At 39.8% G+C, this 18,984-nt stretch overlaps 1 protein-coding gene across 14 annotated transcripts in view; it reads right to left on the bottom strand.

Moving 5' to 3' along the window:
• cacna1c (calcium channel, voltage-dependent, L type, alpha 1C subunit) overlaps positions 1–18,984 on the bottom strand; it is a 205,506-nt gene that overhangs the window by 113,314 nt on the left and 73,208 nt on the right. For all 14 annotated transcript variants that reach the window (XM_051077687.1, XM_051077689.1, XM_051077688.1 and 11 more), the window contains 2 exons: positions 18,507–18,939; positions 13,036–13,141 (listed from right to left, as the gene is read on the bottom strand). In XM_051077687.1, the coding sequence (XP_050933644.1) occupies positions 13,036–13,141; positions 18,507–18,939 (539 nt within the window). The remainder of the gene's footprint in view (positions 1–13,035; positions 13,142–18,506; positions 18,940–18,984) is intronic.

The raw sequence follows: 18,984 nt of genomic DNA, 5'->3' as shown, positions 1-18,984 counted from the left end.
TAAGCAGTGCTCACAAATAATGTTTGTAAAACATGCCCAGAATTCTTATATGTGATTTTCAGCTTTTCTCGGTTTCATATAAATGTAAATTAATTTTAGTCTTATCTTTGGCTTTTGTTCTGTTGGTCAGACAAAATAAGGATTCTGAAGATGTCAGTCTCTGTTAGTCTCTGGAAAAATATATTTTTCATTTCATTTCAACATTTCATAGACTTAATCAATCTATTCATCAAGGGATTAATGATAATTAAAGTACCTTTAACTGACAAGAGGTGTCATTTTATCCCCTTTTTCCTTATAGAGGTCTTGGTTTGAAAAAGGAAGTCATCACAGCTTTACTGTTGGCTCTTCAGAATTGTGCATGCACCATTAACATACTGGAAATTTTACAACAGAAGAACAGAGGGGCTTAACATGTTTTCAGCACCCCAACATCCGTTAAGCAAGCATGGCTGGTTGCCTACATGCTGTAGTCTTTTCTTTCATTTCTTTTATTGAGCAAATGTACTGTATGCCTGTGTTAACTTTCTGCTTTGAAGTTAAAGGCTCTGTGGGCACTTTAAAGCCTTTCAGATGAAGTGAAATATATAATTTACAGCAACCAATAAGAGAGGTCTGTTGCTGTGTGTGTGTGTATGTGTGTGTTTGAACCCACTGCTGTACAAACTCAATGCCAGCCAAGGATTGACAGCTCTGGCAGAAAGGTAATGGCCAGCCACCTCTACATGCCCCTGTGTGTCTGCTCCAGAAAACAGGTATGCGTGTTTGTATTTGTGTGTGTTTGGGTGTGCGCATGTAAGAGCTATTCAACAAGTGTGTGCTGCAGTCAGCAGTAGCAGAGATTACCTACAAGCTACACAAATATTCACAAAAACATGCATATGTGCGCACGCACACACACACACACACACACACACACACACACACACCAGAATGTGTCCCAAAGCCTTTATTGCCATGTTAGATGTTTGACTCACTGACTGTATAGTGACCTGTTTAACCTATGTGTCTGGCCCTCAACGTCAAAGAAACTACACTACACTACCCCTGAGCTACTTTTACCTGTATGACCAGGCATAGAAATAGCAGGTGAAAAGGTTCATTTATGATAAGCTATACAGCTATGAATTTATTTTAGCTAGTACAATCTGCATTATGTAGAAACGAGAACACTGTTGTCTCCTCATGATTGTAACATTTTTTTCTTTTTCATTATATTCCTCCCCCTCTTTACATGATATGATCACTTAACAGTGATTTCCTAGCCATCAAAGCATTAGTGTAGACATATCCAACATGAATGTTTTAACATCAGATGAAAAATGTACATCTGTATTTTTATTTGTTTACAAAATTTCATTGTGCAAATGGCAATGTTAATTTACCTTGGACTTTTTTTAATACAGTATGAAACTAGAGCTGATAGCCTGACTCATATACTCATCACTGTAAATGATACCTGATAAGTTACAAGAAATGTGCGGGAAGGGAGAGGATAATATGTTTCAGGTAATTTAGATTCAGTTTCACCAGTTTGTCATAGTATGTCCACTAGAAAGCACTGAATTTATTTATCAGATGTAACATTTTATTTTCAGTATATAACATATAACATCGAATAAAATGTTATGATTAGCTCCTTAAGTGATACATGTCCTTTAGGAATAGGATGGTGGGGCAGGACATTAAACAGGAGCTGCAGCTATTAACTGAAGAGAGAGGGGCAATTTGATTTGATAGGACTGGATGAAAGATGGTATTATTTAAAAAATGGTGATGATGTTACTGGTAGAACTATTTAATAGTAGCACCTGTTTTCCAGGAAGTTTCCAGTTTTGCACTAAGGTTAACCCAACTTAATGGGATGTTTAAACCAATGGCAATTATTCAGTTTAAATATGTGCAAACACCGAATCACTGGTAGTGAATGGACTTTAGCTGTCACGGTATAACAGACTTTTTTTTTTTTCAAATATTTCTCATTTCCCTGTCTAGTTCTGTCCCTCCATTTCTCCAGTTCTCTCTTTTCATGTCTCCCCTCTTTCCCTCTGTCCTCCATCTCTCCTTCCAGTATATTTTCTTCTTACTTTTCTCTTATCCTTTTGCTTCCCCTTCCCTCATCCATTTCTATGATTATGTATCTCATCCCTCTCCATATTTCTCTTCTTTTAATATCCCAACTCTCTCCATCTTTCCTTCCTTTATTGTTATTCTGTCACCCCGTTCTCTCCACTCATCCCCCCGTCTAATACTCTGTCACTCTCTCTATCCATTATTCATGCCACAGTCACAGTCGGCATTAAAGGACCTCGCAATATCGCTACGGCAACAACGCAGCAGAAGCAGCCGCATTGGATCATGGGAAACTGGGTCACCTCCCAGGAGCAGGAGGGTGCGGGGGGTGCAGCGGAGGGAGGTCGGTGTCTCATACACATGCGTGCATGTGCACATGCACACATGCGCGCACACACACACACACACACACACCGACACACACCTGAACATTGTCCTACAAAGCAGGACAGGAAAGGAAAAAGGTGATGAGAGATAAGACAGTGGAGAGAGAGAATAGTTGGAAATGAGAACTAATAGGTGTGATCAATGATCCAGATACAGTAACAGGCACAAAAACCATATGTGAGCTTTATGGTTTAACAGACATATATGCACACACAAACCCTCTTATACATATTCTCCTCACTCCTGGATAGAGAGTGCACACTGCTCTGTACATCTAGTGTTAGTCATGCAATGTTAACTTAGTTTGGCTGCACAACATTAAACATGAGCAACCAAGACAAAGAAAGCCTTTCCTAATGCTCTAAAAGCTTTTGTCATCACTTGTGCTTCTTATATTTGGATGTATATTTAGCTATGTATTATACGTGAGCTAGGCCATACTCTCTCTATAAAGCTATACTTCAAACTTCATTCAAACTGAATGTTGGAGAACATTCTGTTCACAATCAGTGTCAACTCAGTATTTAATTTACATTAATCTTCATTAGTCAGCGGTAATAAAGAAAAGAAGAAAAAGCACAATACAGTATCTACAATTGTAATCCAACTATGCTATGTTTCTCATAAATCTTTTTGTTTTATGAGGTTTGGTATGTTTTAGCTCATTAACCACAAATGTTGTATATGACTGTTGACCATTTTCTAAAGTAACACTGATATGAGACTCATCTTGAACAATTTCTTGTGTCTATGGGTTGTGATCAAGTCAGACAGAAATCAGAGTCCAACCAAACTGACACAAACCTTCATGATATGCCCATGTATGTTTTCAAAATTTGTTGTGATTTGCTGTTCTGACAAAGTAGTTCATAAGCCCAATACTACTGGGCAGCTAACCATCAAATCTCACATGTTCACAGTACCCTAAATACATGACAGACAAAGTTTTCAAAATTTCCTAATAATGTTCTTGAAACTAGTTGATATACATGTAAAGTACATTAATTGGGGAAAACATGCTTAAACATCAGTATGCTCCTTAAATTATATGACTGTGCTAGCTGTCACAAAATAACACTTAGAATAACTTTTTCATGCCTAACAACTCCACGATAAACAAACAAACAGTGAATACGTAAGTGGAAGCAGCAATTTTAACTATGAGCAAGGCCACTTTATTGATCATGACCAATCTGCCTCCCACAAGCCTCTCAACAGTGAACAGTAAAGACCCAGAAGCAAAAGCTAAGTGATATTCACCTTTTGATGCGAATTCACTATTACACTGTAGATGAGTCACTGCAAAAATAAAACAAATACTGGAGCTGCTGACTACATGTTACGTGGGCCTAAATGATGAATGTACAAAATATAAGGACCTTTTTTTGCTATTGAGCCCCTTTTGCACATTCACATCTCAATTATCTTAAAGCTTAAAAATCCTTTATGTGCTTCTCTTTATCTACATCTTCTCCTTTGTGGTTTCTATAGATTTAATGAGAGAGATCAATAAGGGATAAGGACCTTTTACTGATTTCACCTCATTAGAGTATTTAATTAAAAGGCATGTTTCCTTATGTTAATACCTCCAGTGTATATAACACATAGACACACACAGTCTGTCACACGTTGCCACCAAGGAATAAAACGGAAACATCTGTTTCTATGGGAACCCGGCCCTTTGATGATGCAGGCAAAACACACAAACCACACTAGCAAACGTGCAAACACATAGATAGATACACACACACACACACACACACACACACACACACACTACAGTGCTCTGCATCATAGTGACATGCCTTATCAACAGCCAGAGTTTCAACCTGGGGTGTATACATCTTTGTAAACCATCACCTTGTGTGTCTGTGTTTTATATATATATATATATATATATAGGGGAGACGGAGAGAGACAGGGAGAGAGAGAGAAAGCTTGTGTGTGGCTGCCAGATCCCTGACCAGATGGCTAAATGTCAGTGAATACCACACCAACATGACAGCTAGTTCTCCGTAACAGAACCAGTACACATTGCAACATAGCAGCACCTATTAATTCAGTGAGCAAGTGAGTTGAGACCTCTGTACTGGATGAGAGTTAAGATATCATGCTTATTGTCACTGATCTCAGGGCAACCAGAAAGCTTATGAAAGCAGGAGCATGACTGCAAGATGTTGCAGCAACAACAACATACTGTACATCATTGGAATTGCAAGAATAATAATAATGCTATAGGTATTTTATTGATAAATAGGCTTCTTCCTGCTGCTTGTAAATGTCAATTTTTGTAACCGAGTAGTTTTTACCTTCTAGTACTGCAGAAATCAACTGACAGGTTTTGCATTACGCCCAGTGGAGACTGAATGATGGGGACTTTTTAGCTGCAAGTAGCTAGTGTGCGGTTTGCTTTACTCCTCTGATGATGTCACACCAGGCTTTTATGGCTGCTCAAATATTAGTCTGGAACGATAAAGACATGCACACACATGTACACACAGAGTACACATGACACCTGTTTGCCACCTTTGTTGCCATGGCTCTTATGTTTGCTGTGTATGTAATTTGTTATGTGTGTGTCTAATACTGTGATGGAGTGATACATATATAGAGCTCAGATTTTAGAGGACAAAGTGAATAGGCTGAATATTCACCTTGTTGTGACTAAGAGAGGAGAAATTAGAAAAGATAGGCCTATAGGTATAGATAGGTATAAGAAAAACACAATAGACTTGATGAGGATGAAGAGGATGCAAATGTGGTCCTTGACCAATGAAGAGTGCTGTGAATGCCTGCTGCTTCTAAAAAGTCTGGGTGGGTTGAATACAGATTTCAATTTTTTAAACTCAAAAGTTTCTGACTGGGCAGAGAAGCTGCTTCGAACAGAGTCATTAAGCTTATGTCAATACGATACGATAATATACTATAAAACCAAACTATGATGAGAACGTTTCTGATTGAAATGGGGACATTAACACTGACGTTCCCTGTGGTAAGGCTGCACAGAGAACTTTGAGTTTCAGTGATGGACAGAGACATTACTCTCTCTTCCTCTCTGTAGGCTCTGTGGGAGCTGTAATGTGGGTCGATGTGAGGCAGAGGTGGACACTTTTAGCTCAGTAAAAATATCCTGCTCTATCTCTTCCTCTTCTTTCTCTCCCTCACCGTGTCTCTGCCTCTCTTGCCTGTACCACTGGAACATCTGGAGCTTCATACAAGTGATCAAAAATTCACCTCTGCATTACTAGCCTCTTTCGGACAGTTATGTAATGTTCATAATTCTTGCCTCAGTGTCAGCATTAAGGAAACTTTATTTTAGTTTCATAAGGTTCATCTGACCTGATTTAACATGACTTGTTTGCCAAGTCACTCTTGTGGTAAATACCAATGCGGTATCACACAAATCCACGTACATGTACTGAATATCCACAGATCCTACATATTTCCTCCCACACAGAACACACACACAAATATATACAAACGCAGCCTCAAAATCACAGTGCTCTGATATGCAGGTTTGCTGTAAACAGGGGGCGTAAGACAATTTCCAGGGATCTGCTCAGGAATCATGGGATACATGCCTGGGACAGCTTTCTTACAAAAACCTAAAAATACTGATATGCTATTTTAAGTTTGAACAGAGAGACACACATACATGTGAAGGTAGACACACAAAAACAGGAGTACAGTCATGGTTAGTATTTTCTCCTCTTAAAAGAGAGAAAAATTCATGTGAGGAAGGAGGAAGAAAAAGAAAAGAGGGAGAGGTCAGAAGGTTTGTGTGGAAATCTCCCTATCTTTATCACCAAAATGGGACTATTAAAAAGCAAGGGAGGAGGAGAGAGGGAAGAGGAAATGGTGTTGTAATGAATGTGGTGCCACAGCTGCCATCATTTAGAGTCTTTATCTTTCACTTTTATTAGAGGTGGAGAAGAAAGAGGAAAAGAAGAGAAAGACTCAGAGAGAGAGGAAGGGAGGGACAGACTGAGGCATTGAGAAATACACAAATTCTTGCTTATTATATATTTTTGATTCAATACAATAGGTTAATAGAATGTTATGCTTCAGTCATATTGTTTCTGTTAAATAGCCATGCCAATGAAGTGCTTCAAAAAAGCAAGTAGGGAAAATAGAGTGAGAAACAGAAAGCTTCAATTTCTATACAAGTTTTTTTATGCTTATTGTAAATGAGTGAATGAAAACTGCAAAATGAGTCCACATAAATAATACCACAAGCTCACATGATTACTTCAACAAAAACTAAAGTTCAATGTAATGGTACAGTGGTTCAAAAGTGGTTTGATGTTTCCTGTAACATACCAACCACAATCCATTATCTCTTCCATGTGGCTGCAAGGCTATTAGCTCATGTATTAGAATACTGCCAATTGCATTTCCCTGGTAAAGATAAATGTGGCTGACACAAAAGAACAATAACAACCTGCCCAATACAAATCAATTCAAGGCTTTTTTCAATCAAACCCTGTTGATGGAGACATCTCTGTTAGCCATTTTATTTTTGTGACATTTCAAACATTTAATAAAATTCACTACAACAGAAAGAATTAATAAGAAAAGAAGAAGATATACTGACGGAGATGTTTTAATGCATCAGAGAAACCATTTACACATTACACACACTTTGTCTCAATTTGTAAGATTAGTTATCAGTTACACTAAACCTCTGCAGCACTAAGGAATCAGAATCAGTGCAATGGTGCAGAAACCAAACAGCAGTATGAAGTAGTAACTCTGCAGTTGGAAAGCACCCATGTCTCTGGCACAAATGGTAACTGGGGTATTCCTTGTTTCCTCTGAGAGCTGAAAAGGGGAACAGCATTTATAATTTCCAAATAATGACTCCCCAGGCTACAGCTTAGTTGGAACTTCTTGTGCTGAAGAAAACCTGCAAGTGATTTTAAGTTTCCCATCCATGTAGAACGGCCTACTAATGTGTATAAGACCTGAGAGAATGCTGTAGTGAATCATATTAATCTGTTTATATACATGATGCATATGAGCACACACAGTCACAGCTATGGTAAATGTAATATACTGATGAATGTATTGAATTCCACTGTAGCTATTCACACACCCACATATACCACCAGACATACAACCATATAGACACATCTATATCCTTATCTGGTTACACCGCGAATGGCTGCATTCCACTTTGTCTATTCAGAGGTAGGTACACACACACACACACACACACACACACACACACACACACACACACAGTCACACACTGCCATCTCCGCAAGGAAACACAGACTAACATTGTTTACATAAGTGAACGTACAGATAGATGCTGATCGTTCCTCTCCATCTATAAATAGACACTCCTAGCAACCAGCAGAGTAGCACCCAAAGGAACAGCATGTTAACTTGATCCTCTACTGCACAGAAGACTGAAGGAGGAGGAGGAGAGTGGCAGGAGGACATGTGGAAACTCAAGAATAGACACCAGACGATATTTGGAGCAATATATGGGAAATGGAATCTTTATAAGGCACTAAACACAGGTTATTTAATCAAATTCAACAAATTGGGTCCAAAGTGAAACAGTTACAAGGTAAAATGTGAACAAACAAGTTTGTCTTTAGACAATAATCTTAATTGACCTAACCAACAAAATCTGATGCCTGTGAAAAGTAGTGTTTTATTGTTTCACAGCACTGAATCTACGTAGATTTAATGTCTTTCATGAGACTGATCAACAGGAGTATTCACCACTTTTAACAGGCCACACCTACTGTGACTGATAAAGTCCCTTGGTTTTAGAAGTCACATAAATAGTTAGATGGAAATCACCTGTGTATTGCCTGTAGTATAAATACACCTGTGTCTGAAACGTTCTACTTTTAGTTACAGTTAAGAAAACATCGTCAGAACAATGTATGATGCAGTCACCTGTCAAAATGACCTGCTTTGTGTCCCTAATTCTCTACCCTGACCTCCTCATTAACAGGTTTTGTGGTAGTATACAGTCAAATTCACACAAATACAAGAGGTTGCCTGTCAGGAAACACAAACATAGGCTGTTTTAAACATTTGAACAAATGACCAATGTTGTGGTGTGTATAAAAAATGAAACATAAAGATAAGACATGGAGAGTAGGTGTGCGTGTGTGTGTGTGTTGGGATGAGGTCCATTACCCTCTAAGAGGTGATTCATTGACTTAAAGGTGCTCATTTGAAACGCCTACTGCAGAGCCAGCAGCTAATTCATCTAACACTGAACACCCTGTCACCTACCGCTGATACACACACAAACACCTCATCACACACAAATGAGCAACCGTGGTCAACCATGAACTCAGGTAAACACACATTCATGAATGACATGCAAACCTGGCTAACACTATACAAATGTATGCACATGATACAGAAATCAAATAAACCAGCTAGACCTAAATGCATGCGTGCACACACACACACATTACCACACTGACATTATCTCAGACCTAAATCACAATGAATCCTATTAAGCCTCATTATTGCTTAGGGGGTTTGGTGTCGAAAGTGTGTGTGTGTTTGTGTTAAGGGTGCACACGTTCATGCCTCTCCATCAATCAGTGTCTAATCAGGTGTATTGATTAGCTAATTGCTTGATTATGACAACATTATTCTGTCAATCTGAAAGTATCCATATTGATCTGATTAGATGGAGGAACAAAGGGAAATCAAGAGGGAGAAAGTGATTAAGGAGAAAGAAAGGGGTAGAGGAGAGAACGGAAACTGAATAGAAAAGAGAAAAGACCGTGATAGAACAGCCAAAGGGAGTGAAGTCTCTGGCTCAAGCTTTACATTCTAGTTCAAGAAAATTCATCTAGTTCAACCATTTTTTATCCAAAAATGTTGTTCCAGAAACTGAAGGAGCCAAAGTGCAGCATATATTTCCTCCCTGAGAGAAGAGACTTTCTCACACTTTGGTTCCTACCCTCCTTTCTTCTGTAACCAAGGACAGATGAGGAGTATCTCTACGGTTACCATATCCATGACAACCTCTCCCGCTGCTATTATTGGGCATGTCGTCAAGGAGACAGAGCAGCACATTATGGGATGTAGACAGAAATAGAAATCTTGTACTGGAAGCACTACAACAGATCTCTGGTATTACATAAGAAAGACTTGTGCAAATCTGGCGAGGGGGTGCCATATTGATTCTAAAACTCTTGGTCAATCACACGTAGGGTCAGGGGTAAATCTAAAGAGCATCATCAAGATACTGAACTACAGGCATGATGCAGCTGTTTTAAGCTTATACATCATGAGAGGAAAAAACTTCATATAAACCTGTGGTTTATTTGCAAATGATAAAAAACAAGCAAAATGAAAATGAAACGAAATGAAAATTGTGTGGGTGAGCAAACAAAACCATAAGGGGGCTAAGTACAATGTGTCACCCTAAATGACAAAATGAAAACAAATGACAACAATAATCAACAAGGGAGAGATGACACAAAAGTGTGAAATAACACAAGGGGTTCAGGGTGAGCTGAATTAAAAAAAGCTTTGATGCAGGGAACATTTAAAAACCTCCTGTGGCTCAAACACACATTATATTTAATGAGCGAGTTACCTCACAGTTTGTAGCACTGGAATGCAACAATGACACTGTAAGAAATAACTTATAAGGCAACATTCAGACAATCAGGTCACAGGTTCATTTTTCTCAAATGTGCATGAAGACTCATTTGGTTTGTTAGAGTATCCTTAAGCAAAACAGTCACTGTACACAGCTGTGGATAAACCCTCAAATGACAGTATTTTGTATGTGTACATCAAGAACTTTATGAGGCTGCAAAAGTACTTCAAGTTGAAACTGAATGTTGGAGTGGGGTGTAATCTGGGGGTATGAAGCATGTTGCTTTTATCACAAAATACGTTATCTTGATCTATCATTAATTTCATATGTTTGGCCTACATGGTGCCCTGGCAATATTCAATCTTACAATACATGCATACATGCCTTTTTGCACATAGTGATTAATTATGAGGGAGTATGCATTGTTTTTTGTGGGATCACACATCTCATCTACACTAGCTCAGACTCAGGCTGATGCCTCAGTATTGCTAATCAGTCTGACAGCTGGGCAGCAATTCCCCTTACTTGCCCCACAAATACTCTTTGTATTTACTTGTATACTTGTTAATACCACACACACACACACACACACACACAAAATGTACAAATAAACTCTTACACACATGCAGAGATAGATGGTTCAACCATATATTTAAGCCTCTGGTACATCTGCACACTGCTTCCTGTCTTTCAGAAGGTTATAAAACTAATTGACCACAGCTGTGGTAGTGGTGAGTAGGTTGTGTGTGTGTGTGTGTGTGTGTGTGTGTGTGTGTGTGTTGTATCTTTTCATTAACGAGGGGGTCACCAGAAAGGTCTAAAATAAACCAGTAAGAATAGAGGACCTGAAAATAGGTTCCATTAGGAGGCCAAACTTTTCATGCAAGTGTACGTGTGCATGCAAATGCTTCATGGTGTTTACTGTTTCAAAAGGGAGCAGCAAGAGTAGCATTAAAATTCCCTTCACGTTGTTGACAGACACTAAGAGACAGAGAGACTTTTTTGTAGTCTGGACTGTCCAATGAAAATATAAATAAACTATGCACTAAGCAATATTGTTTAATTAATGTAATGCAATGTAATCTTACTTATTTTACACAAGAAAAGTAATTATTTAAGCAAAATATTCATTAGATTTGTTTTATGTCCATTTTGTGTTGGGTTGCATTTTTTTCTCTGCTACCCTCTTTCAATGGGCACTACTTATCTTGGAAGTCAAAGCTTTCAAGATGGATCACAATGTGTATTTTAGTTGTCGCTGTCTGAGTTACGTGAAATTTACTCTCTTTCTCTATTTTTCTCTCTATTATTTTTTCTTTTACTCCATTTCTGACATGATTTAAAGACTGGATAATACAACTAGAATCCATCAAACCAATGAAGAGTTTGAGGAAATTTGAATATTTAAAATTGTTTAATCAATAACTAATGTGATCACTGCAATATGATCTATAAAGACTTACTTTGGTTCTAGTACCAGTAAAAGTAATGTTATTGCTCTATGTATGCCTCCTACAGAATTCTGACAGAGACAGAGATAGAGAGAGAGGGTAAGAGAGCGAGAGAAAGAGAGTGAGAGAGTGGGTGATGGGCACAGACTGAGAAGATGCAAACAGCTGTCCTCCCTCAGTCCTATTTACTCTTCCACTGACTAATATACCTGCTCTGACACTGTATCATTAAAGGAGAAATCAGGGGGCAGATTCACAGTAAAACAAACGAAAACAAATGTTATTTCTCTACTCACCAATGTACAATAAGCCCAAAGTAACTTAATGATTAGACAAGGTCAAAAAAAAGACATCTCATCCAGATTGTCCTCCCTAATACTAATACAATTCTCCAAATCAGCAAACGACATGTTGACACGTGAACATGCACATGGAGTCCACATACACACATAAGCAATATGAAACCATAGCACAGCATGAGCTCTCGAGAATTAGTAAATCATTCTTAGAGAGAATGGAAGAAAGAAAGAGTGACAGATGTTACACGGCCTCAGAGGGATTAGTGTCCTCCTCACACTAATACACTGGCATACATCTGCAAGCCAACACACATACACACAAACAAACACACACATAAATTGTGCAGATATATGTAATCATACTGATTTATATAAACACAGAGCAACACACTGATTTACACAGTCATACCCTGGTGAGCAGCCAGGTTTAGCTAATTAGATAAGAAGTTTGGCAAGAAGTAGTCAGAAAGAGTTTTGAAGCAACAGATGTCTCTGTTTTGTAAGATATTTTTGTTTTACTTTGAAACATATTAAATTATAGTACATTTAGGACATTAAACTAGATGACATTTTGGCAACCACAAAATCAACTTTTAACCAATCAAAACATGTCAAGTCAGTCAACTAGCCAAAAATATTTTTCCCACAAGAGAATGATGCTTTACCTTTGATCAAATAAACTCACATGCCACCATTTGATATAATTCAAGAGTCCTCGAACAAAATAACTGAAACCCTCCATTTTCTTCAGGGTCAAAAGTAGAATGTCATAATCACTGACTCTCTTGTATCCAAACAATCAAAGGTAAGAGCTAATGCTTCTCAGAGATGCTATTATTTGAAGAAGGCGAATTTCTACGGACTTTGCCTTTCACTCTTTTCACCTTCATGAACCAGTCACAGCGTCAAACAACATCTCCTACTCCTGCACATCAGATACGTGGCAGTAAATCACACACAAAGTGAAATCAGCTGGAGATGTGCAAATGACATGCTGCTCAGTAATACTAATTACCAGAGAAATCTGCTGATGAAATTTTTAATAGTGAGTCAATATAATACATCTACAAAGGAAACTTGGATGTCAGACCACAACAACAAAAACCCAGAAACCCTGTCTTCAAGGACTGGGAAAAATAGCCAAGAATTTACTTAAACCAGCAACTACTGGACCAAACCTTGCCAAAGCTTGCTCAACTGTAAAGCACTTACAACACTGTAGGTTACTCACCAGGTTGGAGTTGGTGGCGTTCGAGTCATCCTCAGGGAAGGGGATATAGACGGCTAAGGCCACACAGTTGGCGAAAATGGTCATCAGGATGATGATCTCAAATGGTCTGAGAGGAGGGTTAAGGAATATACATACCAGAACAATGGAAAGTGCTGAGACATTAACAGAGAACAAATCATCCCAGGTCTGCTTCATTCCTTTTAACTGATGTTTGACTGACAACATGTCAAATAATTTTCAGTCTAATTGAGTCTATCCTGGCCAACCACATTTTGGATTAGGCCTAATTACTCTGGAGCATGTGGAGCAAAATAAAATATGAAACTCTACATGTCAGGTTCAGGTAGATTTTCAATGATCCATAAAAACCTCTGGTACACAGCATAAAATAATACAGACTCTGACCTCTGACTTTACAGAACAGAAAAAAGTCTTCATATCAGGCAGGTTATTTTAACAATGCGGTATTTTTAAACAAGCTAATACATCCTTACATAAGCAGAGGTATATATACACACACAGCAGAGTGCAGAACCAGTGTACACAATGAGAGAGATCAAAGCTGTTGAGTTTGCTTTTCGTTAACAATAAGACATATTGGATCACTCACGACCCTCTGTGTGTATGCAGGGGGGGACAGTTAGAGAGAGACAGTGCATGTCCTAATATGGGTGCAGTGAGGAGCAGGCCTGTCGCGTGGAAGACAGGATGTGGACAGAGAAAGAGTGAGCACGAGATGGAAAGAGAGAGAGGACAGACACACAGGGTTTTTATTTGGAACGGTCCTTGAGAGGGGAGCGACCTCATTATTTCTGGCCTCAGAGAGAGAGGGAGAGATACAAAGTGAGAGAGAATGGAGTGGGAGAGTGAGAGAAGGAGGGAGAGAATGTGAAGGAGAGATAGAGGAGGTCTGGTTTTCATCAACACAATTACTAACTGCCACTGCTGTCACCTCCCTCCACCTCCTTTTGCTCTCCTTCTGCTCTCTTCTTCTATTCTTTCCTTCCTTCCATTAGTCCTTATTTCAACTCCTTCCCTCTTGGCTGCATGTTACAGTAGTCTAGACTCCAGGCCTTGCACTTTAACATAAACAGCAAACTTACTGATGAGTTGTGCTGTCAGAACGTCGAATCCAGAAGACAAACCATAAGCAAACTCTTGTATATTTTTAGCTGACATTCATGTTCAACACACTGCATCACACCATGAGCACATGCTTTCAAGCTTGAGAACAAGGTTTAATCATTTGTTGCTTTGACTCTGACTTTCCTGGACTTTCTATACAACACAAGTGGCAGTTTTTGCAGGTGAAAAGCCAATAAGGGGTCATGCCCTTGTTGCTATGCTATAACTTTTAATGTTTGAATGGGACACATGTTCAGAGGACACAGGCCCTGCAAACAGAACTTCTCACTGTGGGAGGAAGCAGCGAGACACTGAACACTGAAAAGGCCAACAGCATGCATAAAAAAAATCCATCCATACTTTCAACTGCATTACCATATACCCATAATAACTCTGACACAAATGTTAAAAAAAAAAAAAATTAATGATGTTCTCAGTGATGGATTACTATACCTATCTAAAGCAACTCAGAACTGTCAGCAACAAAAAAAAAAAAAAATTAACAAATTTATTTTCATTTGCAATAAAGCCAAAAAATTTACATGTGTTGTTTTAGCTTTAATCGATTTGACCCTGGTTACCTACTGGTATTCAGGAAGATTTTTATGCCAGCTAACAGACAACAATATGAACTTCTCAGCAGCCTCTAAGTCCCAACTTCAGATGTTCATCATATTTACATTTAGAATAGAGTTATTAGTAGCCCTTAAACCTTTGAACCCAGTACAATTTCTGATAGGTCTGAATGGCCAAAGCGTGATGAAACTGTCTGAATGAAGTTTCTGGTAAAATAAGAAGTACCCTTAATGGCTTTAAAAATCTCATACTACCTATAATCACACTAGCAATCTTGCTGTGTGTGGCCCTGCTCGACACAGACCTGCTATCCATTTTATAGCTTCAATGTTGTAGGAATAGCCCTGCAGACAGAGAAAGAGTGAGAGGGAGAAAAGACTCTTTAGCTTTTTACGGGGGGGCTAATACTTTGTTTATGTTTGGATTAAGGATTGACCCTTGAACATCATCGGCCACAAGATCATTCAGCTCACTCAGCCTGGGACCAAAATGCATCAAAGTTAATCACTCATCCTTGTACTGGGGGCTCATTAAAACACACTCCAGACATGCGGGCACCCACAGAAAAACAGGCCTGTGACTCATTCTGGGTTCCTGACCCATAATTTAAGCAACCCTTGAGGTCTGCTTCCATCAACATGATAATAAATCTACTGTCTGCTGTGCTGTTGAGAGCAAGGCAATACTTGGAGGAAAATCAGGAGGTCTGAACGAAGAATCAAACCACAAACCCAATGTATTGATAGTGTACAATACACTGATTAGCATAACAACAGCAAATATCTATCTTTAACAGCAAAGGAGCAAAGAAATAAAAAACATAATTGGGTGGACTGTCTCTGACAGTTAAAAAAAGCAATAAATCAAATAAAACTGAAATAAGCATAGGTTTCACAGCTCCCATGATATGTATACAGCAGAGTACTGTTGTGTGAGGTATTGTGGACTTTAACATATACATTCAGCATTTTAACAAGGTAACTGCATATGCTTAGAACAAACTGTCACACTGGGACTGGATCCATATACACACCAGGATGGTGTTTTCTGAGATTCTCTACATTCAGGAGTTAGCGCATATAGTTCACAATGACACTGATAATCTCTTATCTGGACAAAGCCAAATAGGAAACCTGGGATATACTGATATTATCTGGGAGAGCAAGCCCAACACTCTGCTGTGTTATGCTGAGAATATTTATCTGTTTTCCTTAAAAATGCATGCAAATAGTGCAACCCCTCATGTCACCTAATGCAATATATAAGCTGTTACCCAGGAATCAGAGTGTGTGTATGTGTGTGTAAGTGAACTCAATGACACCTTTTAAAACTACCACTTAGTATGTGATTTCATATAGAGAACATGGTAGTTAGACATACACCTGCCTCCGCTCTCTCCTTGTCTCTCATGCTGACCTTGCCAGTGTGCAGATAATGTTTCAATGCTATAATTACACAGCATGTGTGAGTGCTGTGTTTGTGTCCGGGTCATTGTGTGTGTGTTTGTGTGTGTTTTGGTCCTTTATCATCTGCGTGTAAGTATGTGTGTTCTCTAATCTTAGTGTGTGTTTTATGTGTATGCGTGAGCTCAGAAAGGCCCCATCGACCTGTTGAGAGCAGTAGCTGTTGTCATGGTAACAGAGGAGGATGAGAGGAAGATTTCGGATCTGCTATCTCTAGAGACAGAGGTACTCACAGAATACAGGACACAAACACACACACATTTAAAGCCTGCAAAATACAGACAACACATGGATACAAACCTACACACACACACACACAGAACAAATGCATACAGTGTACAAAGTCACCCACAGACTAATATTCAAACACATGCTGCCTTTAAACAGGTCCACACTGCAGTTATGAAGGACATCCCAAAGTAGAACAGTTAGATAGACTAGCAAGCAGACTGACTGACAGTTTAATGGGAATTTTTTAAACTAATGGAGACAAAGTTCACTGAACTTTTGATACTGTTCTGCTCCTTCCATATTTTTTTGAGGCTCAGACTCCATCCTCCTACACTCATGTCATTCCCTCAACTTTCTCTGTCTGTCTCTCTCCCTCTTCCATCCCACCCTTCAGAATCATTTAAATGAATGATACTGGGAATTGTGGGTAATGATCTGAATGCATATCAGTCACTGGGCAAGATTGTTGCAATGACCCTGAGGGTTTATGCATGGTTTTTTCCATTAATTTTCTTTTCTTTTTCAGCATTAGCACAGCTGGACAGCATAGTCCATGGTTGGCCACTGACATTTCGTCTATTGATAAATATTACACAAGGTGACCTGCAGAAGACTGTCTGTATCCACTGTTATACAGCAAAGAAGGACATTACACACCCTTTAAAAGGCAGATCTGCTCCCATGGGAAATTTGGACTTGTTTTATAGAAAGCATGTCTAATGTTTGAGTAGTATGATATCGACCGAGCTATATGGGTATGATCTGGATTTTCACAGTATGCTGGACACAATTAGAAGTCACTTCTTAGGCTTGAAAAACCTGATTAAAGCACATTTTGGTATTTCCCTCTTATTCTCTACTGCAACACACACACACACAAGCACATGCACACAACTCATCTTTTCTGCTTTCTGCTTCTCTCCTCTCCTCCCTCATGATCCCCCTACCCTCTCCAACTCCACCAATCCCCTCCTCTCCTCCCATAATCATTATTTGCCCTCCCCCTGCTCTGTCATTTTTTTGTTTACCTCTCCCATCCTCCCCTCAATCCCTTGCCCCCTCCCACCTTAGCTACTCTGCTTCATCATCTCTCCTATTGACATCCATGTCCTGCCCACATCCCTGCCCTTCTCATTTCCCCGACCCCTCCTCTTCCTCTCCTTCTCTCCCTCTCAGGACGATGTGTGACTGTGCTCTTGCTGAGCTCATGAGGACCCTCTCCTATTATAGATCACTTCGACTGTGACACTGACCATTTCTGTCTCTCTCCTTTTTCCCCTCGATCTCACCCTGAGGGAAAACCAAGTCATTATGTTCAGCAGCTTAAAAAAAAACACTAGAGGAGAGGAGAGAGGAAGGGTAGAGAGGAAGGACGGGTGGAGGACCAGCAGGAATAAAGGGATTTGGATGGACAGAGGGAGGGGGAGATGGATAATAAATGGTGGGAGAGACTCTAAGGTGGAGGATGGAGGGAGCAAAGGAGTGATAGAGGCATGGATGGACCTGAGGGAGAGAGGATGAATGCAGTTACAAAGAGCTAGAGGAGTGAGACAGGCTGGGGAGAGGTGTGAAGGAGGGATGAAAATGACAATTTGTTTTATCCTCTTGTGAGAAAACGAAAAAAGAAGAATGTCAGAAGAAAGAGAGTTGAGAAAAGGAGAGAGGGAGAAGGAAAAAGAGAGGAAGGGGAAAAAGGATTAAAACAAGCGAATGGAGAGCAGAGTCACACTGACTGAGACACAGGAGAAAGGAGACTGATTGAAAAAGAAAAAGAAGGGATAGAAGAAAGGAAAGAGGGATATTAAACAAAGGAGGTTGTGATTTAAGGATGTGATGCATTTTCAACCTGTTTATGTTCTACATCCCTTATAACTTCCTTTCATCTTGCCATCTTTTTTAGCCTGCATCTATCCCATCCATTTTTATCACAGTTTATATAGATTTATCCTTTCTTTTAAGTTCATAGTTCTAAATTCCACACTGAAGGGATGCAAGTTTTCACACACATACAGTGTGTAATTCCTCCCTGCCAAGAGTATAAAAACAAACCACTATTCATGGTTAGTTAAAGGATACTTCCACTCTACGATGCTGATGCAGGCCCTGCGGATGGGGTTCTTGAGCGTGAGACAGAGTAGGGCCCGTGGCGGCCTTGTAGCTGTCGTCGCTGTCTGTTTCTTGGGCTTAGAGCTATAGTGTTGTCTCTTCCTTTGCGTGGAGCTGGCCGTGGAGATGGGCCCGCCCCCTCCAGACCCAAGCCCTGCCCCTCCACCTGATGCAGCATTGCCCATCATCTTCGCCTGGCGCGCAGCATCGATGGCCGCCTGCCAGCTCAGGGCTGCCCCTGGTGTGGGGATGTGCTCTGGGGCCAGGCCAACCACGCCCACCCCGTGGTTGACCCCGCCTCCTCCTCCGCCATGGTCACCACGGCTACCACTGCCACTATGCTCATTTGTCAGGCCGGGTGGAGGAGGCCGAGGCAGGGGAGGAGGGGGAGAATAGTCGGAGCCTGGAGTGGAGAGATGAGGAGGAGAAAAAAGTTAGTAAACCACAT

Source organism: Lates calcarifer, linkage group LG18, assembly GCF_001640805.2.
Source record: "Lates calcarifer isolate ASB-BC8 linkage group LG18, TLL_Latcal_v3, whole genome shotgun sequence".
NCBI lineage: Eukaryota > Metazoa > Chordata > Actinopteri > Centropomidae > Lates > Lates calcarifer.
The sequence above is the reverse complement of the archived record's forward strand: the minus strand, read 5'-3'. Positions and strand labels throughout refer to the sequence as shown.